A 26,088-nucleotide genomic window follows, 5' to 3' on the forward strand; every position below is an offset into this window, starting at 1 on the left:
TTGGTGGGGCGAGTGTTTTCTTCTAAGCCTACCAAAATATATTCTCCTTAAATCAAAGAGAAAAGTGAAGAGAAAGACTAAACAAAATTTTCGAGTGTGTTGGACCAAAATTGCCTTGGGCAATGTTCAAATGAGTTTTGTTTTGTTTTGTTTTTCTTTCTTTCTTTGAATTTTGTCATTTTCAAGTACTTATTTGTTTGATTGTTTCGAGTTTTTTTTTCTTTGATTATTGTCTTTTAAGAAGCATGAGAGCAAATTTATACAAATTACATTTTTCATCTTTTTTTTTTTAATTAAATAAAAAAGTTTTTCATTTCTTCACTTTTCTACCCCAATCAAACACATAAGAAAAAACTAAAATCTCTCTTGTCCTCCACTTTTCAATCTCTTTCTCATTTTTTTTTTTTTTTAATATCCAAGATAAAAATTTTACTCTATCCTAATTTAAGTATATATAAAGATAAGTAGTGACCAAACCTCACCAACTAAAGCGCACCGAACTTTGGGCCAACCAAAGGAACTGATGCCAACAAACAGAACCTGGTGACCCTTTCGACGCTAGTGCAGTGACACAATCGAAGTTGATTTTCAAAGCCAACTCACGAATTGTACCAACCGATTCATATATAGAGATAGAAATAAGGGGAAAACAACATTCTTAGTAAATTACTAGAAAGAAATCCTCCTTACACCACCGAAATTATGCTACAACCACATCTATTTTTTTTGCCTAGGCCTTTAGTCATGTGCTCAAATCTACCCCAATTTTGTGCAAATCTGTCTCTTGCCCTTGCTATTTGCATAGCTCTAAGTGGTACAGATCTCTCACTCTTTGACTGTGCAGTTATCTCTATGTATTTTTTTTGTCTACATAATACTGTCTTGTGATTTTGAGTACTATGTTTACTAGGTATATTTTATTGAAGTTGACGAAAATATCTAAGTTCCTATTAGCTTTTGTGGTTTACATGGTTTATAGTTGGCTTGCACTAGTGTTGACTTTTTTTCCCCTGCAAAAGCACTAATACTAATTTAACTTTAGGTATTGAAAATATAAAATATAAATAATATTTATGATAAGATTTATTCATTGTAAAGCATTTATTTTGGTCAAAAAAATTATTATGTTATTGTTATTGTTGGACCTAATTGTGATTGAGTAATGACTAACAATTTTTTTTTTTTTTATTTACAAACCTATAAAACTAATTAATCGACCGCAAAAAACTGCACCGTTGTAGGTTGAAAAACTGACCCTTGGCAGTATGCATCAGTACTAGGTATGGGGAAATGGATCCTTATCGGTTCGGTAATAAATTTGGGAAAATACCATACTGACCTAACCGCGCACACCCCTAAGTGTATATATGTGTATAACGCTCCCTCTTGAAAAATTAAATTTGGCCCTTGCCCCCCACCCCACAAGATCTTTGTACTTATGGTGTGACCATCATGCCAAGCGCCCAGAAGTACCTCTTTAACATTTTCTATTCTCTCTTTTTTTTTTTCATCCACAACCAAACAAACACTAATAACAAGCCCTTTTTTTTTTAAGTGTAAGGAAGTTCAACCGAATAATAATAAAGGTTTTTGTAACCAAAAAAGGAAAACGTTAATGGAATATTTGACGAGACTAATAGTGTACACTTAATTATATATTTATTAAGAAATTCATGGATAACATTTTTTTTAGCTTTATTTATGGAAAACATAATAATAATAATAATAATAATAATAATAATAGGTGAAGCTGAGAGAAAATTCAATTAGATTTGAATTGAATTCTCAATTTTGCGCCACATGTTTTTTTTTTTTTTTTTTTGGGGTCAAATGAGTTAATTGGATTCTAATCTCATTACCAAGTCCAATGAATTTTAATTGGAATTCAATTTTTCCAAGTGGTGCATCTCTTGCAATATTCTTTCATTTTTTATTTTTAATTAATTTTTTGAAATTTATTTTGAATTCCCATGGCCACTTTCCATATTCAGCTTCTTGTTATAGTTCCCTGGGCACTTTGAAGTTTGAACCAAGAGAACAATGAACCTACGTAAAAATAAATAAAAACAATAAATCAAAGTAATGGTTCTCTGGAAAACAACTCCAAATCATATTATATTCTTATGATTATTTTCTTTGTACACGTGTATATTAAAATTGGACTCCAATTTCAAATTCTAATTGAACAATTGGAATGGCACATGGTACAAAATTGAAACTCTAATTTGGAATTCTATTTGAGTTTCTCTCTGCTTCACCTATTATTATATATATAGATTTTGGATAATGAAAAATTGGGTTTTTGATGAAAAAAGGTTGAGTTTATTCCTAATCATTCTATTCATGCTTACTTAAACTTTCTACCATGGGAATGATATTTTTTCTCAAACTCCTAAACAAGAGAACAAAACAAATATTTTGAAAAGATTTTATGATTTTATCTATTCCATTTTTTCCCACCCTTTTCTCCTTTTAGTAAATTTTGGAATAATGAAAATTTGAAAATAATTGAATAGAATCAATAGATTATAAAAATAAAAAATAGTGTAGTTCCTTGGAGTATCAAAAGACGCTTTTTGTGTAACAGGTCTTAAAACCCTTACAAGTTAGGTTTGTCTTGTCTGTAATTTGTTGAATATTAAATCAAGAACGAATTTGAAGGGATGATAAAAAATCTTTTTTGATAAATGAATTAGAGTTAGAAGCATTTGAATCCAGGAAGATGTCCATTGCTTTTTCTTTGGCTTTTACTTCTCCTTGTGCTCACGTATTTCGAATTTGCGTATACTAATATTATCATAATTTTATGAAAGACCATTGTGATAGTGTGGGTAATTGCATTTCTTTCCTTTCTTTTCCCAGAGCAATCTGATGGTCATGTTCTTTAAAGAGAAAAATTGAAAAGGGTACCTTGATTTCCAAATGAAATCCAATTGATAGATTTCCAAAATATTGAAGAAAAAGGAACTAGAAAGTCTATGGATTTGCTTAAAGTATAGCTTATAAATTGATTCCGTAAAAGTTGAAGTTTTGTAAACTGAGTACAATATTTTTTTCTATAGCTAATAAAGTTATAACCCCTTGAGTTTTCTATCCATCAAATTGACCATTGAGACTAACTTTTGTTAACTCTTATAGGCATAAAAATCACGTGACCATTATGTATCCAGTAGAGTGAATCAGTTGGTGTGTCTTATTAATGTGGTCACCTGAATTTTTCATCCATAAGAGCTAACGTAAGTTAGTCTTAAGGGTCAATTTGGCGGTTAAGGAACTTTAGAGAGTTAAAAGATGAAACCTCAAGGGGAGGGGGGTGGGATACTTTCGCATAACTAAAGAACAAAATTCAACGAAGGCACAAGTGTGTCAGAGGTCCTTACCATACCCAGGTACCTCTTGAGACTAAGGACAACCTCTTGCCTCCTCAAGTCTCCAGCTTGGCATGTTGGTGGGGTAGTAGGGACCTCTCTAAGGCATCGGCACATAAGTGCCTTCGCCCTCGGAAGTCCCTAAGGGAGGCATTATCTCAAGGGCTCCTATGAAGCATGGGGGCAGGCAGCCAGGCTTGGGGCTCGAATTTCCAGACGACCTCCTTTTCCTGGCCCTAGTGCCTAATTCTCAACTACTTTGAGGGTCGTCGAGTTTCATCCTCCTCCTAGGAAGAGCGAGATCTCCCCGTCCATTGGATCTTGCTTTGGATGGCTCTTCCTCTTTGGATCGGCGGGCTCAAGTTGAGAAGTCAGGGTCCGCTGAACGGAGGATGACCTAGTCTGCACAGGCTGAGGCTTGGGTAGAGGAGAAGGAAGCTTGGATTGTTGCTTCCTGGCGCGTCCTTCCCGGCTGGCCTTCAATCAGATCGAGCTGGCTAGTTTGAGTCTTCTTTTGAAACCCATCTCGGCCTGAGAAGAAATCCTTCTGACAAGATATCCACTTCGGTTAAATTGGGGTCGCCTAGGTCACAAAGAGGCCCTTAGACGGATTTACTTGGTCGAAAGCGCCAAATTCGTCCTCAGACGGACCCAATCAGCAACTTCTTCTTCTCACTACACTTTCTCCCTTGTCCTCTGTAACCTGATGGGATGAAGAAGGGCCTGACAATGGGATGCCCTCTGGGATAGAAGACCTTCAGGGAGTAAAAACCCATACTCCACTAGGTGATTTTGTGAAACGAGGATCTTGGCTCTAATCTCGTACTTCGGAGCCGAGAACGACTTCTGGATCGGATCGTACTCGAGGATCTTGTGAGCAGCCCTAACTTGATTGTCAACTTCGTTCACAAAGATCTCTACCCATAGTACAGTTTTCAAGTTTCCTTGTTGACAAATGAAAGTGTCGTCCGAAAATGTGTGGATCTGTAAAAAAGAAAGCACATTCATATTAGCACCAAAAATGCAAACTACAATAAAACAAAGATCAAGTTTTTCTACTCTATGCCCCACCCGATGTCCCCTCCTCTGTTGGACAATGAAGGTCGTCATGCCACTCCTGGACACTATGAGACAGTCTTATTTAACCCTCTACTGGACTCAGGAGGCACTGAATAAGCCAAACCTTATCGTCCTCGTCTTCATGTGTAGGACTTACCTTTAAGTGTTAGAGGTTGTAGCACCATTTACGTCGTGATGGGTAACCACGACCCCATCTTCTCGTTTAAGGCATCCATGCAACCCAAGATCTAAACACGTTAGTGGCGCACTGGGTAGGGGCTAATTGGAAGTTCTAAGGTAGTCCTCACACTGGCCCCATAGGGATTCTCATACCACCTTCAAGGAAGGCGATTATGGGATCACTACTTCGCCCACCTCCCTCTGTTGTACCAATCCCCTTATTCACAATACCTCAAACCCACATTATTGTGTATCCTATAATCGGCGATGAATCTCTCCATCGCCTCCTCAATCAACCACTTCTTAAACCTACCATCCTAATGAACGGCTGAAAGACTAGGGAAAGCGAAAGAAAGAGGGAATAAGGGAAAAGAAATCAGAAAGGGAAAACCAAGATAAGGTAAGAAGAAAACTTACAAAAATGAGGAAAAGCTCCAGGACAGGCTTTTATGTTGCAAAAAGACGCGAGTTGGGTTGGAGACTTGACTGGATTCAAGGTGTGTGCGCAAGAACTCTTGAAGGCAAAGTAAAGAGACAAATCAGTCAAATGGGTTTTATACCCTCAATTAAAAACACTATGCGGGGTTTCCTGCCCATAAAGGCAAAAAATCCCCACCGTTAGATTACCATAACACATTGACGTGAGGAGTATAGAGCCGCCAGTATTTATAAGGGTTCGCACCGTATACCGAAACGCCAGAAACGTGCATTGGACGGTGAAAAGACTCTAGCGCTAACGTAGGACTAGACTGGACAAGCCATGACAAGGGCCGAGGACATCAAAATCCCTCCCCGTCCGAAGAGCGGACAGCAAGATTTTGAAGGCCTATTGTGGGGCTGAGAATTTGGCGATCCCAGCCCACTTTTATTTAAGCCCAAGGCCCATACCGAGGATGGAAAACGTCCGAGGATGATCAAAGAAAGTCCAGTTGCAAGAAACATCGCCGAGGACAATCTTGTCCTCGGTTGCGAGATCATAGAAAGGAAGAGCAGCACGCCGCCAAAGGTGACCTCCTAAGCGCCAAGAAAAAGAGAAGTGATGGGTAATCCATGGAAGCATGGTGAGAGAGCAATTCAAGGAGAAACTGTCACTTCCACATTAAATGCCCAAACTAACGTCCTGGACATTAGTGAGGAAATGACCTTTGAACAGTGCTGTCTTGGTTGCTGCAACTCACAGGAGATTTGGTAAGGTGGTGATGGGACGGGTAGTCAGGTATAGGCTTGGATGATCAACAGTGGAAGGCAAAGATCGTTTAAAGAGGATATATAATAGGTAAAACGGATCTAGAGGGGGGAGGAACAATCCGAAGAATTCATGTAACCATTCTCATTCATAATATTACGACAAAGTTTCTCGGATTGTGCCGAGGACAAACTTTCTTAGATATTCAGTTCATCCTATTTGATTGTTATGAACATCATATTGACTGTTGTCATACACTAGTCTAGTTTTTTGGCCACTCTCTACAAATTTATTATATTGGGCTAGTTGGGTCTGATTCACTCACCCAAAAGCAGGAGTGCTCAAATCCAGTCTCTACAAGTAGTATCAAAATTTCCTTAAATTGTTTTGTTAACAATGCCCTAAGAGTATTTGTTACATGACCTAATTATTTTTNTTTTTTTTGGGAGTTATCACATGGAGGATAAAATTAGATAAAACAATGAAAAAAAAATTGCATTTTATTATTTGAGTTGTGCTACAATGAAAAAAAGAAAAGAAAAGAGAATTAAAAAAACCTATTAACCAACTTAAACATTTTAAGGTCGATTGAGCATTTGCATATGGTCAATAGTAGAGGTATTATTGATATTAAATTGGGTTATTAAACATACAGAGAGAGAGAGAGAGAGAGAGAGAGAGAGAGAGAAGAGAGAGAGAGAGAGAGAGAGAGAGAGAGAGAGAGTATTACTGTCCACGTTACTTATTAAATTATAGCAACCCAACTACCTTTCTTAGCAACCAAATGCTAAGCTGAATTAGATACCTTAAACCTTTAATTCATTCTTTTGATGAATTAGTTGATTTATCTATCAAGAATCATATACAATCAGTTCAAAACAATATAAAACACCGAAAAGAGAAAATAAAAAATTGCACATATACAAAGCTACACACTAGGCTAGAGATGGTAGCAAATCTAGACACCAAAGGAAAAAAAAAGATTTGTACAACAAAAACACAACTCTAAAATTGTGAGATACACTTTCAATTTCAAAACTACAACTATACAAAAATTCAATTCTTTGAAGGGCCTAAAACAACACACACTGAACACCACAAAAAAAATCCATCACTTATTCACTTGAAATTGGAATTCCCCATAGATAGTAAACTATCGTGTTAGAAAGGTACATGCGCAAGATTTTAAAAATATATTTCAATTTAACAAAAAAAAGAAAAAAAGAAAAGACCATGTTATAAGAGTAAAATCATGTTGCCAAGGTACATGCACAAAATTTTAAAAATATATTTCACATTTAACAAAAACAAAAATAAATCTCAATGAATGGTGACTTTCATTTTAACCACATGTAGATGAAAATATGAGTTAACAACACAATATTTTTGCATGGAGAAAAATAATTAACTAATTGTTTGAGTTTGTTTACTGTTCAGAAAGGTGGAAAGGAAAATGCAAAACGATATCTATTACTATTACATCCTTAATAGGGATAGTTGCAAACTGAATTTTATGGCATGTTTGTATCTAAAAAATTTTCAATTTCAAACACTTTTGAGAACAAAAGAAATCTAATACTCAAGCATGACTCTTTCTTCCCCTTTTGGGTTAAGTCGCCTTACATAAAATGATTAGATTTTAGATATCATTTCAAATTCATAATATCGCAAGTGTTTTTGGCTGGACAAAATCACCTAACAATTATTCAAACAACTATTCTTAAAACCCTTGTTTTAAATCCTCAAACCTAAATTTAACCTAACAAATGCAAATTTAACATCCACAAGAATCATTCGTTCCATACAAAATAGTGAAAATACATTACAATAACAAAAACCACCAAGAAATGAACTCTCTACTTTCTCGAATACCCAATTCCCTCAATTTATTCACCTAAGTCACTGACTTAAGAATCACTGCATTCCTATACCATCATTAAACACCAAAACAAATACATCAAAAACCACATTTTTATAAAAAAATAAAAAATGCAAATCAAAAGCAAATGCCAATCTAAGCAATGTATGTGTACAATTTAGCAAAACATATACTATTTACTGACCTTAATTATTTTTCAAATTTAATTAAACTCCTTACCACATGGAATGATTGAAATGGCTCGACAAATTCAACAAAACAATAAGGTTCATTTGACATGCCCAGTATTGCTTTTCGCCTTTATGTGATGTCACCTATAAACATTTTATTATGCATATGGATTAATGAGAGTCCCCATGTGATGCTCATCTTTCAGAGATCAAGCATTTCTATTGGAACATATTAAACAGAAAAACCTATATCTACACCCCCTCCATGTGATAACTCCCAAAAAAAAAAAAAACCAATAGCATCACTACAATTAACCATTTCCGAGCGGTATCATGGGTTACATTCTAGTTTGTTAATAATACTTAGACACTATATAGTAAGCATTAAGGTTGAGATGGACAAATCAATTTGTGCTAATTGCAATCAATTGTCCAAATCATTATTAATAAATACAAAATTTAACCCCATGTCAAGCCATGGAAGCTCCAGCAACGATACATGGCTTTTGTAACTATGTATTTAGGATGAAATGCCCAAATCAATTGTCCACATTAAATTTGGCGATTTTGTGTCAAGAAAAGATATGCTAATATGTCCAAATTTACACACAATGATGAAGCCAAATTTTAGAGAGATATTAAGTGAAATTAATTGTGCACAATGAACATTTTTAGCAAATCCATCTATAAATACTTCCATGTACACGACCATGAAATCCTTATAAAGTGGAAGAAGAAAAGGAAGGGACAAAGAAGATGAAGCAATTGCGTGTAGCTTTCTTTGTTCTTCTTTTGATTCAAAACTATGGGATTTTGCTACATGCAGGCCCAAATGATGGGTTTGTGACAACCAAAGGAGTGCAACTTTTGTTGAATGGGAAACCCTACCATGCACGTGGGTTTAATGGCTACTGGATGATGTCCGTGGCCTTTGACCCATCTCAGAGAGACAAAGTTTCAACTGCCTTCCAAGATGCTACAAAGCATGGCCTTACAATTGCAAGAACTTGGGCTTTTAGTGATGGAGGGGTTAGACCTCTGCAGTCCTCTCTTGGATCCTACAATGAGCAAATGTTCCAGGTTAATTAGTTATTATTTTTCTTTTGGTTCATTTAATCCAACCACTAATTATCACTGCCAAAAAAATAAATGTTTATAATGAAATAAATTGTTGCAATAACATCAGAGTTACAATAATTGATGCAATGTGTTACAATAAAATCTAAAATAATAGATGAGTAGTTCTAAGACCACAAATTATTTAACAACTTTTTTACCACAACTTTGACGTGGCAAATTGTGAGTGGTTAATTATCACTTAGACACGGACCCATAATTTTTTCTTTACCAATTACACTCTGTCACATCACAGTTGTGGTAAGAAGTTGTGAAAAATTATGTGGTCCTAGACTTTTCCATAATAGATTTGCATAATAAAAAATTATGTTACAATAAATTTCAAATACTTTAATGAAAACTTTTTAATGCAATAATATATATATATATATATTCTTGTAATAAATAATTATTTCATATTTGCCATTGTAATTGAAACGATTTCTTCATTTTATGTTGTTATTAAAAAAAAAAAATTCCTAATGCAATAAGGTATTAAAATATGTATTGCAACTGAAAATTATAAGTTATTATAAATATTTTTTTTGATGCAACAATAAATTACTATTACAACAATTTTTAACTTGTAGATGCGATATTGTGTTTAATGTTATTTTGAAAGTTCAAGGTGGTTACTTGTAATTACCCCTTTATTTAATTGTTTAGCCATTTTCTTTTTCTTGTTTTGTAGGGGTTGGATTTTGTAATATCTGAAGCTAAAAAATATGGGATTAAGATAGTGTTGAGTTTGGTTAATAACTATGCGGACTTTGGAGGAAAGAAACAGTATGCGTACTGGGCTCTAGGCAAGAGGTCAGGGCTAGTCTGTAACATTTGATGATGATTTCTTCACCAATTCTGTTGTGAAGGGATGCTACAAGAACAATATCAAGGTAGATTACACTGTAAACTCTGTCTTTTGAGCTAGCTGTATATTAAATGTTTCATGTTATAAACTTGCTCTTTGAATATTTTTTTCATTTTCCTTTTTTTGGCTAAGTAATTGGATGGTTGGGTCGACCATAAATAGAAAGTTGAAATTAGTAGTAAGTGAATGATATGAATCGAGTAGCATTAGTTGTATTATTTCCTCTAATGTTTTTTTGGTAATGTGATTAGAGTGTACATGAATTTGCTAGTAGTGTGGCAAATGGTGGTAAACTATACTTTTATACATTTTATGACACAAGTAAAACTAGTATTTTCCTTGTTCTATGTAATTTAACTATTTTATTGTCTTGCGTAACAAACTGTTCTTACAAGACGTAATAGCTTGACTAGAATTGCTTACAAAGATGATCCAGCCATAATGGCATGGGAGCTCATGAATGAGCCCAGGTGCCCTTCGGATATATCAGGAAAGACCATTCAGGTTAGCAAAACCTCCCACACCGGACTCTTTTGCATTTATGCTACTTAAAATCTAAGGGGTACTTTGTTTTTTTTTTTTTAAATGAAGCATTTTTCTTTTCCATTTATGCACAAGATTTATGTGTTGTACATTGTTTTTGTAAGGTTGAATTTATTCAACCATGTGTTGACTTTATTCCGTGCCAAATTTGCTTGTAATTCAACAATTAAATACCCTGTATTTAGGTGGGAGTCATGTAAGGGTTGTGTGTGAGAGAATGTGAAAAATTCAAGTGTGTATGCATTCAAAGAGCTTCTCGCGACTGATGACTCGCCAAAATGCCACACGTGTGAAGCATACAGGAAGCTGAAGGGTCACGAAAACTGGAGCACTATAGGACAAAAAAAGACAGTCTGGCTAGTTTGTTATTTCGCGACTAAATCTCGCAACTCATCCCAATCGCGAGTTAGTCACCAGAACACCTTATTTTGTAGAAAAATGACTTTTCACATTCCTCACGTACCTTACTATAAATACCTTTATACCCACGAAATGTAAAGAGCTCCTAGAGAGAATTTTGAGAGGGAAACCCAAGAGAACAACAAGATTGAGTTATCCACAATCTTATACCTTTGATTCTCAAATTCCTCTACTCTCACCCTCTCTATTAACATACCCTTGAGAGGTTCATTAGCCAAATCCTTATCTCACCATACCCATATCAGTGAGGAGATTATTTGGTGCTTGGGAAGCAGTTCAGAGAGGACCAATTCATTTGGTTGATGCAATGGGCTTACTGTGGGATCTGGAAAGTTAGGGAAGACACGATTAGGCTTAACCTTGTTGGAGCAAAAAGTTTAGAGGGCTTAGGTGCATTGGGTAGATTAGGCTTGGAGGGTTTATTGCGATTCGTATATCCTAACTTTATTCTCTAGTAGATTGTTTTGCCGCTTAGAGGGCAGTAGAGAGGTTTTTCACCGAGTTCTTTGGTTTCCTCTTTGATAACACGTGCTAGTATTATCTTTGTGTTTGCATCTATCTAACCCTTACTCTTGCCTTTTAATTGTTGCTGTGTTGTGATTAATTATGGTTTAGAGTAATTTATTTATTTGGGTATTGCTTAAACTTATCATTCCGTACATTTATTGTTTGAGTATAAGCTTGTGTTGGTTAATTTGAAATTGTGGGTCTAAACATTCTCTAGTGTTTTATACACCAAGTGAACTTTCAATTAGTATCAGAATTGGTACATTTTGTTGTATTTCTATATCCTAAGTGTGATCCTTGACCCTATAATGTATAGGTTTCAATCCCTGAATGCACCTCCCTTCTTTGATGGGAGCAATTACGCCTTTTGGAAAATGTGTATGTGTGCATTCTTGTGCTCTATTGATGAGAGCGTATGAGATGCAGTTGAAAAGGAATTAGCATACCTTGCAACGAACTTTCGTAAGTTCTTAAAATTCAAAAAGGATGGGAAGCCTTTTAAGAAGGGGAAATTCTCAAATTTCAAGAAGGATAAGAAAGATTTCAAGAAGAAGGATTCCAAAGATTCTTCTCCATCTCAAGCGGTCACGTGCTATAAGTGTAAAGGGAATGAGCATGTGAAGAAAAAATGCCCCACTTATTTGAAGGCAAATGGTAAATCTTTGCTGCTACCCTTAGTGACTCAGACAGCTTCAATTCAAATTCAGAAGAAAGTTGTGATAGAGAAGGAAATTACTCTGTATTTATGGCTATTGCACCCGTGGACTCCTCGGAAGATTTGAGCACTCTAGTAAAAAAGCTCGATGAGCACACCAAAGTGGAGTTTATGAGAGTAGGAGAGGAATCCGATGATGAAGGTGAAGGAGCAAAGGGATTGTAAGAATCCTATAATTTTTTTCTTGAGAAGACCGGAGAGTATGCTAGAGGGGCTAAGGCAGCCATTAGAAAAATGAAGAAAGCAAAACAAGACTACAAGAGCATACTTGTGAGATACAAAGAGACAAAATGTGAAGTTGAGAAGTTGAATGAAAAGCTAACGGATGCCTTCTAGGATCAAGTTTCTTGAGTTTGAGGTTGTTCAAGCTAATGCCAAAGTGGAGTGGATTACTTCAAAGAAACTTGATGAAGTGCTTGCTTATCAAAATTCCTCCTCTGATAGAAGTGGCTTGGGATACACTGAAAAAAGTAGCTTAAGTGCTAATGTGTCTAAGGAGATGAAGTTTGTTAAAGTCAAGGAACCAATGGTACCAACTCCACTTGTTGAGAATGTCAAGGTTGAGAAGAAGCCAAATGTAATTGCTCAAAAGTTTTGACAAAGCCTCCAAATCCACTTCTGGCCAAACCCAAAAAAAAAAAAAGTCTTTTCCAAAGTCACAAAGAGGTCCTCAAACTCATCATTTTTGCCATCATTGTGGAGTTTGAGGACATACTAGGCCAAATTGCCACAAGCTTCACGCATTGAAGAATGTGGGTTCTTAAAGGCCAAGAGGACAAGGAAAGGGCAAGGGGAACCATAAGCAGTCAAAAAGGTGAGAAGTCGATCCTGGTATTGGTGATGTGATGAAGATGATAGACACCATCACTTCTTGTTTGGCAAACTTCACCCTAAGGTTTGAGAATCGCAACTCAAATACTCAATCTTCTAAGGACATCACCCCAAACGCACATGCCTTGTGGGTGAAGAAGGGTACTCATGCATAAGCATTAAAACATGTTCATGCATCAATTCTTTTAATATGTTGTTACATTACTTGGTTGCTTGCGTATGTTTTCATTCTAGCATGTTTTTACTGTTTTTGTTTGTTTTTAAAAGCTTTGAATGATCGTTCTTATTTTATCAATATTTACTTAATTTGTGTCAAAAATCCAAAAACACATAAAAAGTAGAAAAATCCAAAAAGTTTGATTGGTATTATTGTGACTTGTCACACACATGTTTACACTTGTACCTCCGTACAAATGGCTTTATGCATTTACGAGCTTCGCTTGTTCTTTATGTACTTGTATCTTTGTGGGAAAAATCTTGACATCTATGTGATTGTTATAAATAGATCTTTAAACTTGTCATGAATAATTAGTCAATAGTTTTGTTGATCTTGAGACATGCATAGACTTATGTCTATATATCTTCCCACTCTTTTATGTTTTTGCTTTATAACTCAACAAATGTCAAATCTCAAAAAGAGATAATGAGTTGCAAAAGCCGTCGCACATATTAGTATTTGACTAGGAAAAAAGAAAAGCGACTTATAATGAAAATGTGTAGTGCCCAAAAGCCAAAGGCTTACTCTTAAAATTGAAATATAAAAAATTTCAAGCATCGATCTCAAAAAGATATGTATTGTTCTTTAATGATCAAATGTTATGTATTGTGTGAAGCCAAATGAAAAGTTTCAAAGTTATGTAATCAAGTTTTGTGGGAGGTCATATATGCACATTTTTATAATTGAGATTGGTCACTCTACTTAGTACTAATTATGTATGTCTTGGTTGAATTGATCATTGAAGTTTCACATTAAACTAAGGATCATCTCACATTTGATACCCACACACATCACACATGTCAATATTCAATGAATGCCTAATTCATTTGTGTGATTGTACTTGATTAAATGTGTTGTACCTACTCAATCATATGTTGATTAAACACAAAAATATTTTTGAGTATTTTTAATTGTTTTTGGAAAGTGTTTTGAATATATTCTTTATTGCTTAATCGCTTTGTGTTTGCTTCATATGCATTTCAAGATTTCTACTTACAATGAACTTTTTGTGATATTGTTTTCAAGAGAACTTGTCTGTATGGTTCAAGAGCTTCATAGAATCTAGAGTTAAGTGTGAGTGAGTTTTGACAACTATTCCTAGCTCACATTTTAAGCCTAGAGTCTGTTTTAGGGTTTTGTTACGGAATAGCCAAAGGGGGAGATTGTAAGGTTGAATTTATTCAACCATGTATTGGCTTTATTCCATGCCAAATTTTCTTGTAATTCAGCAATTAGATACCCTGTATTTAGATGGGATTCATGTAAAAGTTGTGTGTGAGAGAGTGTGAAAAATTCAAGTGTGTATGCATTCAAAAAGCTTCTCGCGACTACAACTCACAAGTGACTCACAACTGATGACTCGCCAAAATGCCACACATATGAAGCATGCAAGAAGCTAAAAGGTCATGACAACTAGAGCACTACAGGACAAAAAAGGACAGTCTAGACAATCAATTATTTCACGACTAAATCTCACAACTCATCCCAATCGCGAGTTAGTCACCAGAACACCATATTTTGCTAAAAAATGATTTTTCACATTCTCACGTACCCTACTATAAATACCCTTATACCCACGAAATGTAAAGAGTTCCCAGAGAGAATTTTGAGAGAGAAACCCTAGATAACAACAAGATTGACTCATCCACAATTTTATACTTTTGATTCTCAAATTCCTCTACTCTCACTCTCTCCATTAACATACCTTTAAGAGGTTTATTAGCCAAATCCTTATCTCACCATACCTATATCAGTGAGGAGGTTATTTGGTGCTTGGGAAGCAGTTCAGAGAGAACCAATTCATTTGGTTGATGGAATGGGCTTATTGCGGAATCTGGAAAGCTAGGGAAGACACAATTAGGCTTAACCTTGTTAGAGTAAGAAGCTTGAATGGCTTAGATGCATTGGGTAGATTAGGCTTGAAGGGTCTATATTTGTGTATCCCAACTTTATTCTCTAATGGTTTGTTTTACTACTTGGAGGACAGCGGAGAGGTTTTTCGCTGAAATCTTCAGTTTCCTCTTCGATAACACGTGCCGATGTTATCTTTGTGTTTGCAGCTCTCTAACCCTTACTCTTGCCTTTTAATTGCTGCTGTGTTGTGATTAATTATGGTTTAGAGTAGTTTGTTTATTTGGGTATTGCTTGTACTTATCATTCCGCACATTTATTGTTTGAGTATAAGTTTGTGTTGGTTAATTTGAAATTGGGGTTCTAAACATTCACTAATGTTTTATACACCAAGTGAACTTTCAATTTTTTACTGGATCATATCTCTTTCCCTTATTGACACTTCAGCGATCGATAAAATGTGTTTCCCTTGTATATACCATTTTACTGTGGCCAAGGTCGCTTTTGAAAACTATATTTTGTGTTTTTTCCCTAAAGAGACCTCATCCTTGTGTTTTTAAAGTGGAGTTGGTGTTTTGTTGAATTCAACTGGTGCTTTGTATCACTTAAAAAAAAAAAATCAACTTGTGCTTAGCCCACCTTAATCTTAAGCTTATTACGTAAATGTCCAACACTTCAACTACCCCCAAGAGAAACTAATGGAATAGATTTTCTTTGGTTAGCTGCTTGAAGCAGGATGGGGCAGGAATCGTGATCGAACCAAACCTATTAACTAGAATTTGGACAGGTTGATTATATAAATTTTAGAATCAGAGGAAAAAAAAAACAGTGACATTGATAGTGACAATGACTTCGTACTTGCATTAGCATCAGTTAAGAAACAGTTAGTTTCGTCAATGCCTTAAAAAAAATAAAATAAGAGTTCGTATCCAATACATTTTACTCCAATTTTTGCTGGGTCCGAGAGAAGTGAATAAGTGATCGTAATTCGTAAATAAGCTTTTTTTTGGGGGGAGGGGGGGAGATTGATTTATGGACTTGAACCACCACTTAATAAAGTGATAAGTGGCACTCATCACTTTTGAGGAAGGCATTTGTCATAGCACAAAGGCCTGATGGTCTGACCTCTCCAGTCTTCACTATTGCCTTCAGCATAAGGAAATGTGAAACATGGCTATTATTTTGTCATGCATATAATACCAATCACACACTCCAATAGAGTCAAACAAGAAAAAGATATCAAATTTCAATGGGCAAAAGAAAGCATATAAATGTGTGTGTGTGGTTTTAATCTTTTACTATAATGCGTTTCTCTGACAGGCCTGGATTGCAGAGATAGCACCCTACCTAAAATCCATAGATGGAAAACACTTGCTAGAAGTTGGTCTAGAAAGGTTTTATGGAGTATCAAAGCAGTGATCAAATCCTAATATTCAAGTAGGGACAGATTTCATCGCAAATAATCAAATCCCGGGCATCGACTTTGCCACAGTTCTCGCATACCCTGAACAACAGTATGGACTCAATAACAGAAAGTTTTTGCTTAAAACTAGGGGTGTCAATGTTCGACCCAACCTGCAAACACAACACAAACCCGACATAGGTTTTTTCGGATTAGGATTGGGCCTTAATGGGTTTGGGTCATAAACAGGTCGACTCCAGAAACATGTCATAAGCAGGTCAACCCGCGTAACCCGTAATAGACACGTTTGACACGCCAATTTATTTGTTTCAATCCGAAATGACCCACTTAACACAACTTGTTTAACTCATATAACAAATAAATATTTATTTTATTTTAGATTTGTCAAATACCTTTTATATCCAACATATATTTTAAATTTAAAAAGAAAAGTGAGTAATTACAAAAATTTACAAAGAATATAATTAGAAATTAAAACTTTACAGACCCTAGAACTACAAATACTTTTTTTTTTGGCATAGAACTTGCACAAATAAAATTGGATGAGCTTGTGGAAGATATTATGAATTTGGACATCAACAAAGAATCTATGGATAATAATCGTGGTCATAATCAGGATTAGTCTACTGTTTGCTCAAATTCTTTCAATATTGATACTTAGCATTTGGCGAGTTCCAAAAATATTATATTTTTGTTGAACTATGTTATTTTATTTTTTTTATTTTGAATTTTGGTTGAGTGTATGCACTTCTTTTGGAGTGAAAGAACTTATTTTCTAGATGAATGTTATATTTTTTTTGAACTATATTATTTTGAATGTGGGTTGAAAACTTGAAGTGTATGCACTGCTTTTTAGGATGTAAAAAAAATTATTTCTAAATGGATGTTATATTTAATATTATGTAGGTTGAAATGGGTTGTGTTACATTCGTGTCAACCCAACACGACTCATTTATTAAGCGTGTCAAATAGGTAGGGTCAGGTCAACCTACCTTATTAACAGGTTGGGTTAGAGTTGAAAGATTATGACACGATTATTAAATTGGTCGGGTTAGGGTTGAGCCATTTAGTCGAATACCCCTACTTCGACACGATACAAACCCGACACGCTAACCCAAATTGACATCCCTACTTAAAACTGACAATTAACTAGCAACCATTTCCTTAAAGAGGGTTTTTTTTTTTCCTTTTGTTTGATGAGCAGGTTGCTTGGCTCAAGTGATGAAAGCCAACTCTCATTTTTGGACAGTTGGCTTAATGATCATATACAAGATGCACAGAATATCCTTCACAAGCCAGTTCTCATTGCTGAGTTTGGAAAATCTTTGAAGTTATCTGGTATTGCACAAAGGGACCAGCTTTTCAACACTGTTTACTCAACAATCTATTTAAATGCTAGAGGTGGAGGTACAGCTGTTGGCGGCTTGTTCTGGCAACTTCTAGCTGCAGGAATGGACTCTTTCCGAAATGTGTATGAAGTAATCCTCAGTAAGAATTCCTCAACAGCTATTTTGATTGCTCAAGAGTCTTAGAGGCTAAGTAGGATTTGATAGTTGTATGCTAGGCTGAGAAATATTGAGAGGTGGAAGAAAGCAAGAGAGATTAAAAGCAAGGACAATAATAATGAAAATTGAGCAAAGAGAATCCCAACAATATTAAGAGTAGTTACAGATTACCAGCATTATAAGCTGTGTACCGGAAATGTATGACTTCTAAGAGGTGAATTATCTGTTACAGATGATATTTGTTTATCCAAGAGAGTAATATTGGAAAAGAGTTTTGAGATTTACACCTATGTATTAAGCTAAGTGTCTAATATTTTTAGCTTTAGCATCAATAATATTTTTAGCTTTAGCATCAGTCATGGGCTTCTAGTAAAAATAAATAGAAGGCAAATTATACTTTTTAGCGCTCCAACAATGGGGTAATTTCAACTTGGTCCCTATACATTTAACTGTGTCAATTTCATATCTCAACTTTTAATTATGTCCTTTAATTTTTAAAATCAAGTCGATTTTATTTTTAATAAAATCCACTTATAAGAATAAAATTGACATAATTTTGAAAATTGATGGATGACATTGACTTCATTTTTTAAATTAACGAATGAAATTAACACATTTAATTGTCTGAGGGGTCTCGTGTTGAAAGTTGAAGGACCAACTTAATACAATTAAAAGTCTAAAGACAAAATTGAAACTATGACAAACGTGCAGAGACTAAAATTATTTTGGCAAAATTGAAAGTGTGACTAATGTACAGAGAGACTAAGAATGCAGTTCGAACTACTAAATTGAATCAAGCAACAGTTCGTTTTATTCAGGAACTAGGGGGCCTTCCTACAGATATCTAAGGAACTAGTGATTAACAAATATAGGGGCATTCCTGCTAGTGTTTATTACTGCGTGCAATTTAAAACCAAAAACTAGCTGGCTAATGCTTGCAACACTGGCTCAATCTGGACATGAAGTCTTTGCAAGTGTGAAAGATCTAAATGACCGTTCCATCTTTAATTGTTGCATTCTTCAGTATGACTGCAATCCCTGACCGAATGTAAAACCCTTCATTTGGCCTTTCTGCTTCCTCAACACCCTGAGAAGTCAAAAAATTTCCTTAAGCAGAGTGTAAATGAACAGTAATACACCATTCTTCAATAACTTGGATAAGCTTGAAGTGCAAAGCAATTCAAAATTTAAAGATTGCAGAAAGCCATTCTTACATCACCGTTTGTGATGACCACATCTCTTCCAATCCTGGCATTCTTATCAATTATGCAATTCCTTCAAGATAGTAGACATTAGAAATTAGTTAATAGATTATGGTATTTCGTTATGAATTTTAAGACAGCATTCAGTTGTGAAACATTAATCATTTCTCATTATTCCCTATCACGCGTGTGCACACATATGTGCACTAAGATTAGTAACACAATTAAATCCTACCTGATTTTGGTATTCTGTCCTACGCCTACTGGAACCTTTCCCTCTGCTAGCAGAGATGCAATTTCAGATTCCGTTTGGTAGTAGTCTGCACCCATCATCATAGTATCCTGGAAAGTAAATTCCATAATCAAACATAATTAATTTTCACTCTGTAAAATGAAGAGCAAAACAGTAAAAGCTCCTACATCATGCCATATTCACCAATCAAAATTTGAACAGATTCAAACAGGAACTCACATACAAAAACTTCATTTGCTCATATTGAAGCTACTCTCAAGATGAATAACTTATATTGGAAGTTAAGTTCTTAAAACTCAATTATTGGAAATAATAACTATTATTGCTATCAATAAGTGCTTGAGAGGTTTACTCTGCACTTTGCAGAGAGATATTTCCTGCACACCTTGGAGTAGAAAGCACGAATTAGCCAAATCTTGGGAGGCAATTTTTTTTAAAAATAAAAGTGCAATACATTTACTTTTGGCTAGCAATATTCAATTGCATGGTTATCTTGTAGAATTACTGAAATAAAAAACCATAACACTATTCTGAAAGAGGTATAGACTACCGGACGTCTGAAGGAGCCATTACAAGTCAAACCTAACTTGACAATCAGCACCCACATGTTGTTGTGAATTGCACATCAAATGGCCAATTACTCTATATAGTCAAGGAGAGCTACTTAAGCATAAGATATTAGCTCACCTCAAGTTCTACACCATTCTCTAAACGTGAGCGCACACCCACTATAGAGTGTTGAACGCTACATTCCCGCAAGAAGCAACCATGAGAAATAATTGCATCCAAAATCTGCAAGACCCAGTTGAGTTATGAGATACAAGGAGCAGAGCTATCTTACATACTGATTTAAGCTCATGATCATACCCTGCATTTTTCAACTTTAGTAGGCGGCAAGAATCTAGGTGAGGTGTAGAAAGGTGTCTTTGGATAATTGAATTCAAACTTTGGAGGCTGCATGAAAGGAAGCATATTATCAGTTCATAGAGTCATTTTCTCGTTTACAAGGAAGAAAGACACAATTTCAATCTCCAAATTTCTAACATAGGTTTTTCAAATTTGCATGATTTTCTTTTTTTCTATTCTAAAGATTTCTAAGTTCATTTGCAAACACATGAAGAATTTTCCCACTCAGATTTATTCTTGGTTTTAACGGATTATCACTGAATTTCTCACCCAACTTTATAGCTACTACTGGCTTCCTGAAGTTTATACAGAATACTTTCCCGATTACCCCAAGTTGCCAGACAGTCATTTACTCAAATATCAGTTGCAATAGGATTTTTTTCGAATGATAATTGAGAAAATGTAACTTGGGCTACGATCATACCAACCTGTTCTGTGAGGGCCAAGTTGGCATCAAAAAAGGACTTTATAGTTCCAATGTCCTCCCAGTAGTCATTGAATAAATAAGCCTGACAATGAAATGAACTAGCCACTAAGAAACTATATGTAATTCAATAAACATATAAAAATCTTGTTTGCAATATTCAAATAGCTATAGGAAGATCAAAAACATTAAATAATAACACACAACAAATCATGTAGGTATTTCTGTCTTACTTGGACATTATGTTCCCTCACAGCTGACGGAATAATTTCAGAGCCGAAGTCATTGCATGAAGGGTAACTCCATCTCAATAATTTTAGTAGAACGTCAGTTCTAAATACATAAACACCCATTGATGCAATGTAAGGGTTATTCCGAGCATCTTTCTCAGAAAGTCCTAGAAGAGTGGTGTCAACTTGCTGCAGTGCAAATGAGTGAGAAAATAACCAATTGGGCATAGATATCTTAGAAAAAACTGAAAAGTTCAAACAACAGTGATGAGGTAAATTTGCCTACCATTGCTTTTAAGTCTGGGCCTTTTGGTTTCTCAGAAAATTGAATAATACGTCCTTTGTTGTCAATTTTCATCAGTCCGTAATCAGATGCACGGCTGCAAGACAAATACAAATATTAAACTATTAATATCAAGAAACCACAACCACAAGGTCCACGACCTGTGGCGTGGTGGTCACCTCACATGTACTAAGTGCTTGTGGTCACCTCATAGGTTCAAGCTCCGGAGGTAGCAGTATATGTAGGGTAGATTAGGATTTCTAACTCAGCTAAAAATACATATATCAAGAAACCAGCAACTGAGATCATAGAGCTTCTATGAAACTTAAATGCCATTTTCTTCCTTTTGGTTGGGATGCATATCTCACTTGAAGAATTAAAATGAAAATTACAACCATTGGCTGTTTTATTCCTTTAAACATATCACCAGCTTAAGAAATAATGTACAGTGTATGTTTGTGAATAGTTGAAACTGTGACATATAGCGCTAGACATACCTGTCATCCATAGGCACACATGAAACTGTAATATCAGCATCTGTGTCAATATGCTTCTGCAAACACAGATCCCATCAATAAGCAGGATTTTCCAAAAATGCAAATTAGTACTAGATGAACTATTGCACCAGTAAGTGGCTGAAAATAATTACCTGCAGAAAATCCATATAGTCCATCCGGTAGAGATGATCACCTGACAGTATCAATATATGCTCAATACTCTTGTTCTTGGCATCCTTCATGATTCAAACAAAATCCGATTATGCTTATTACGAGGATGCAATATTTAGTAAAAATGAAATCATAATCACCCACCTCAAAGACCCATGTAAATTGCCTTACAGCATCTGCTGTTCCTTGGAACCAGCTATTCCCTTTTTCTCCTGGTGTTTGAGTGGCAGCCAAAACCTGTTTGTCCATTTTATTAGGCTTTAATTCATCAGGAACTTTCACTGAAATTATTAACAAGAAAAAAAAAATTTTGATGAAGACTAATTTCTAAATTACTAAAACAAAGTTGTAAATCGTCAAGTAACATTCATTTCCACAGGAGATGAAAAATCATTAATCTCAGCTAGTATTGCCATGCAGTATCATTGATGCAATTCCAACATACTTCCATATGCCTAAAGTATCTATGAAGGTTTCTGTTTGCTTCAATTTTCTTACCTCCACAAACCCATCTCCAAAATTCACACCATTTCCGAGATTATAGGTGCGAGCAAGGTGGCGATTGAGGGAAAAAGAGTTAAACTGTGTCATAATAAAAATCTTCTTTATGCCACTATTGATGCAATTACTCATTGGGATATCAATCAGCCTGTAACACCCTCCAATTGGAACCTGCAGATCACACCAAAGTATCACAAAAATCCACCCCAAATTAAATTCAACTTCATAACAAGCTTTCAAAAACCAAAATTATTAGCTTTATCACTAATAATTGGTGTCTCAATATTGAACAAATGTCATTCTATAATTAATTACCAATGCCATAGAATCTAATTTCAAAAGAAATAGTTGATACCATACCGCTGGCTTGGCTCTTCTACTAGTAAGAGGAAATAAGCGAGTTCCAGCACCTCCACCTAATATGATCGAAGCTACTTTTATCGGGTCTGCCTTTGGAGTCTCAAAAAGTGGTTCATGAAATGACTGAAATAAAAATGTTAATGTAACAGTGAGAGTGAATAAACAAATCCTAAATAAATAAATAAAAACTCAAATGAAATCACTCACCAGGTTCTTTTTGTTGATATCTGAAGTGAGAACAGAATAGGCAACACCGGGCTTAAGCTTAGTGATCCTACTGGTTTTTTTTTTTGAACTTTTCAACAATTGGGTACTCAAGTCCCTGCTTTTCGGGCTCCCTCTGATACTCTCACCCCAAAACCTTGTACCTCCATTGTTCAATCCTCCGCCAAGTTTAACTGGATGAGCATTGGCCTTCAGTGTGGCACAGCAGGAATCCATGGTTGACCCACCAATGAATCAAATTCAAAGATCACTTTTTTCTTATAGATTTTACTCAGAAAAGTAACAAAATTCACACCCAAAAAAAAAACTCTCAGATCAGAAAACGATCCGAAAAGGAAGAATCAGAAACACCCAGATGCGAAGAAAGATTGAAATTTTAATTAGCGCCTAGTCTCAGGTTGTTGAAGTGATCAGAGTGAGGATGTGTTAATACGGACTAGTCTTGACTGAGACTGAGTGAGTGAGTGATGATGAAAATAGAGAAAGGAACTGAGGAGGATTGTATGGTCTTTTTGGTTGGATTGTGAGTCGTCACGAGAAACCCCGCAAAGTTGGTATCTTGTTGCGTCTGTTTGTTTTAATATTGAGTCAGCTATACGTGGTCTGTAAATTTGTGCGGATCTCTCAGTCTGTGACTCTGAAACGCTTCAGATTCTAGTTGTACAGCTTTGCACTTAATGCGGACTTGTAGTTTTGTATTCTTGATTTCAGGGGCCGTTTGGCAGGGAAGATTAAGCAATATTTTTAAATTTTTAAATAATATTATTTTTTTATATTTTTTTATTTACATATATTTTTAAAAAATATAAATAATATTATTAAAATAATATTACCAAACGGAGCTCCTTGGACTTTTTGCTTACTCTTTCACATTTGTTACAGTCCAATCCATACAAAGTCATGAGTGTAAATCCTTTGACCTTGCTTTCTCTCTTTTTTCATTCTTTTACAATCAACACTTTTCCACACTAAAAGATTCATCTTTATCATTTTTTCACACTTCTTTCTCTGTTTGAACTTTTGTTGGGAAGAATTTTTATTATAAGTTGTAAATAATATTTTGCAGTGAGAAATGTTACATTCTTAACAATTTTACAATAAATCTAAAATAACAAATTGTTATTAATTATTATTAATAAAAAAATAATTTCAATGAAAATTTTAAATTAAAATGCATAATAACTATATTTTTCAAAAAGATAGTATTAATTTTTCACATAAAATCTGTTATAAAAATATTTTAAAAGTACTGTTATACTTTTTGTATTCGGTGATAAATGTTTTATTATTACTTTTTTTTTTTATACAGAACATACTATATTTTAATATTATTTAAATTATCTAAAAGTCTAGACACTAGATTCTAGAATCATGTATGCTTTTGTTTGGAAAGATTAGTTTGAACTTTGAGGATGATTTCATCGTGTTGCTAGAGTTGTTGCCAGCTCTTCACTCTCACAGTGGCTCATTTCTGAGGTAAATATCAGGCCACGTGCCATATAAAACGGGATTTAATTTTGAAAATCGAGCTTAGAAAACGTAATCAATGAATTTCTTGTCCGTGGATAGCACTTATTGTTGTTGAAAGTTGATAAAAATTGATTATTGCTGAAAAATACTGTAGCAAAATAATTTTTAAATGTGTGAATAGTATTGTGAGACCCACTTTTAATATTAAATATTGTGTGAACAATGCATGAACAGTGCGTAAACAGTGCACGCACAGTACACGCAACGTGATTTTTGTCTCTCAAAAGTCAACAAAACCGGCAAAAAAGAAAAAAAAAAAAACAGAAAACGCAACTCTACTTTCAGCAAGAAGAAGCGCTATCCAAACCCAGGCTTTGTCAACGGAATTGTAACCATTTTTAAAGTACACATTTGTGATTTTTTTTTTTTTTTTTTATCATTTTTCCATGAAATTGAACTTCAAATCCATGAGCAAAGTTCACACTATATATCTAATCTAATTTGTGTTGGGAAGCTTTGTTTTTTAAGGGGGTCGTTGGGGATGATGATAATAATTTTCTTATTTATAGTCTGTTTAAGATCTGCTTATTTTGCTGAAATTGAAAACTTTTTACTAAAAATAATGTAGATAAAGGTAAAAGTCTACTGAAATAGTAAAGTGACACCCATAAATAATATCAAAAAGTACAATAAGGCCCATAAATAGTAACAAAAATAAGTTGAATAATAAAATAAATTAGTATTTCAATTTGGAGCCAAACACACACCTAATTTAATAATTTGTGTTGATTTAAGATGAATATTCTTTTAATCAAAGCTCTAAACAAAAGTTTGAGAAGTTGAGCATCGCATGTTACACTTGCTATTCTCAAAATGACATATCAAACATTTTGAAAGAGCATCATTTAATACATTGTTTTTGAAAATAAAAGTTATCAATTTTGAAAATTATCCTTCTTAACTGACACAATTAAAGTAAACTAAAATAATTATTGAATTCTCAAATTAGATAGTGTAAACTAACTAAAAAAAAAAAAAATAGTTGGGAGTTGAGAATTTAAACTTTGGATGTTTTTGCTAGAAACACTAAGAATTACCAGTTGAATCATATAACTATGTTTATTAAATTTTCAAAGTGAATCATATTTTAAACATTTCAAAATGGAAGAAGTGACAAACAATATGGAAGGAGGGAATAACAATCTTCCAAATTAGTTTCTCATACAAAAATAGTCGTAATGAATTTATAATATTAGAATATTTAGTTTTATATGCAAATATAATTATAATAAATAACTATTATAATTATTAAATTTCATATTTGAATCAAAAAAATAATACCGAAAAAAATCATATTATGTTAAATTTTTCCTTACATTAATACTTGGATTAGCAACTAGTTGAGAAATAACATGGAATGAGGAAATAACAATCTTCATGTGAAATTTTTACTTAAACTAAAGTTTACCCATCTCATTTTTTTCAAATTTAATAATATATATATATATATATACACACCCTAAAAAGTTGATCTTTTTGGCCGTGATGATAGTAGCTTTTTAGCCCTTTTATTTATTTAGTATTTATTTTGAGTAGCTCTTTGACTTCCTTACACTCTACAGTACATTATTTTTATTTTATTGGTCTAAGTTTAAGTCATGGATGCAGTGTCATGTTCCAAGTTCGCTAGGCTCCTACAAATGTCCCATGTCCATTACCCAATATGAT

The 26,088-nt window shown here is 34.5% G+C and overlaps 1 protein-coding gene and 1 pseudogene across 1 annotated transcript; one reads left to right on the forward strand and one right to left on the reverse strand.

The window, feature by feature from the left end:
- Nucleotides 1-8,598: 8,598 nt before the first annotated feature.
- On the forward strand, nucleotides 8,599-18,004 carry LOC112022303 (mannan endo-1,4-beta-mannosidase 7-like; annotated as a pseudogene).
- Nucleotides 18,005-18,526: 522 nt separating this feature from the next.
- Nucleotides 18,527-23,590, reverse strand: LOC136064692 (glucose-1-phosphate adenylyltransferase large subunit, chloroplastic/amyloplastic-like). Its single transcript, XM_065766755.1, has 14 exons — nucleotides 22,873-23,590; nucleotides 22,666-22,788; nucleotides 22,303-22,476; nucleotides 21,949-22,041; nucleotides 21,786-21,869; nucleotides 21,634-21,689; nucleotides 21,140-21,233; nucleotides 20,857-21,042; nucleotides 20,628-20,708; nucleotides 20,161-20,247; nucleotides 19,981-20,085; nucleotides 19,276-19,382; nucleotides 19,053-19,113; nucleotides 18,527-18,925 (listed from the first exon to the last, which is right to left on the reverse strand). Exons 1-14 carry the CDS (start codon nucleotides 23,104-23,106, stop codon nucleotides 18,824-18,826), a joined length of 1,587 nt encoding a protein of 528 aa, XP_065622827.1. The 5' UTR covers nucleotides 23,107-23,590; the 3' UTR covers nucleotides 18,527-18,823.
- Between the last annotated feature and the right edge of the window lie 2,498 nt (nucleotides 23,591-26,088).

This window comes from Quercus suber, unplaced genomic scaffold (assembly GCF_002906115.3).
Source record: "Quercus suber isolate HL8 unplaced genomic scaffold, Cork oak 2.0 scaffold_738, whole genome shotgun sequence".
In the NCBI taxonomy this organism is placed as follows: domain Eukaryota; kingdom Viridiplantae; phylum Streptophyta; class Magnoliopsida; order Fagales; family Fagaceae; genus Quercus; species Quercus suber.

Excerpts from the sequence above, each read along its gene's own strand:
- LOC136064692 (XM_065766755.1), bottom strand. The coding sequence starts at position 23,106 with ATGGATTCCTGCTGTGCCACACTGAAGGCCAATGCTCATCCAGTTAAA. Across the intron at positions 22,477-22,665 it reads GTAGAAGAGCCAAGCCAGCG|GTTCCAATTGGAGGGTGTTA; the intron begins GTATGGTATCAA and ends TGTGATCTGCAG. Across the intron at positions 18,926-19,052 it reads TGGTCATCACAAACGGTGAT|GGTGTTGAGGAAGCAGAAAG; the intron begins GTAAGAATGGCT and ends TTGACTTCTCAG.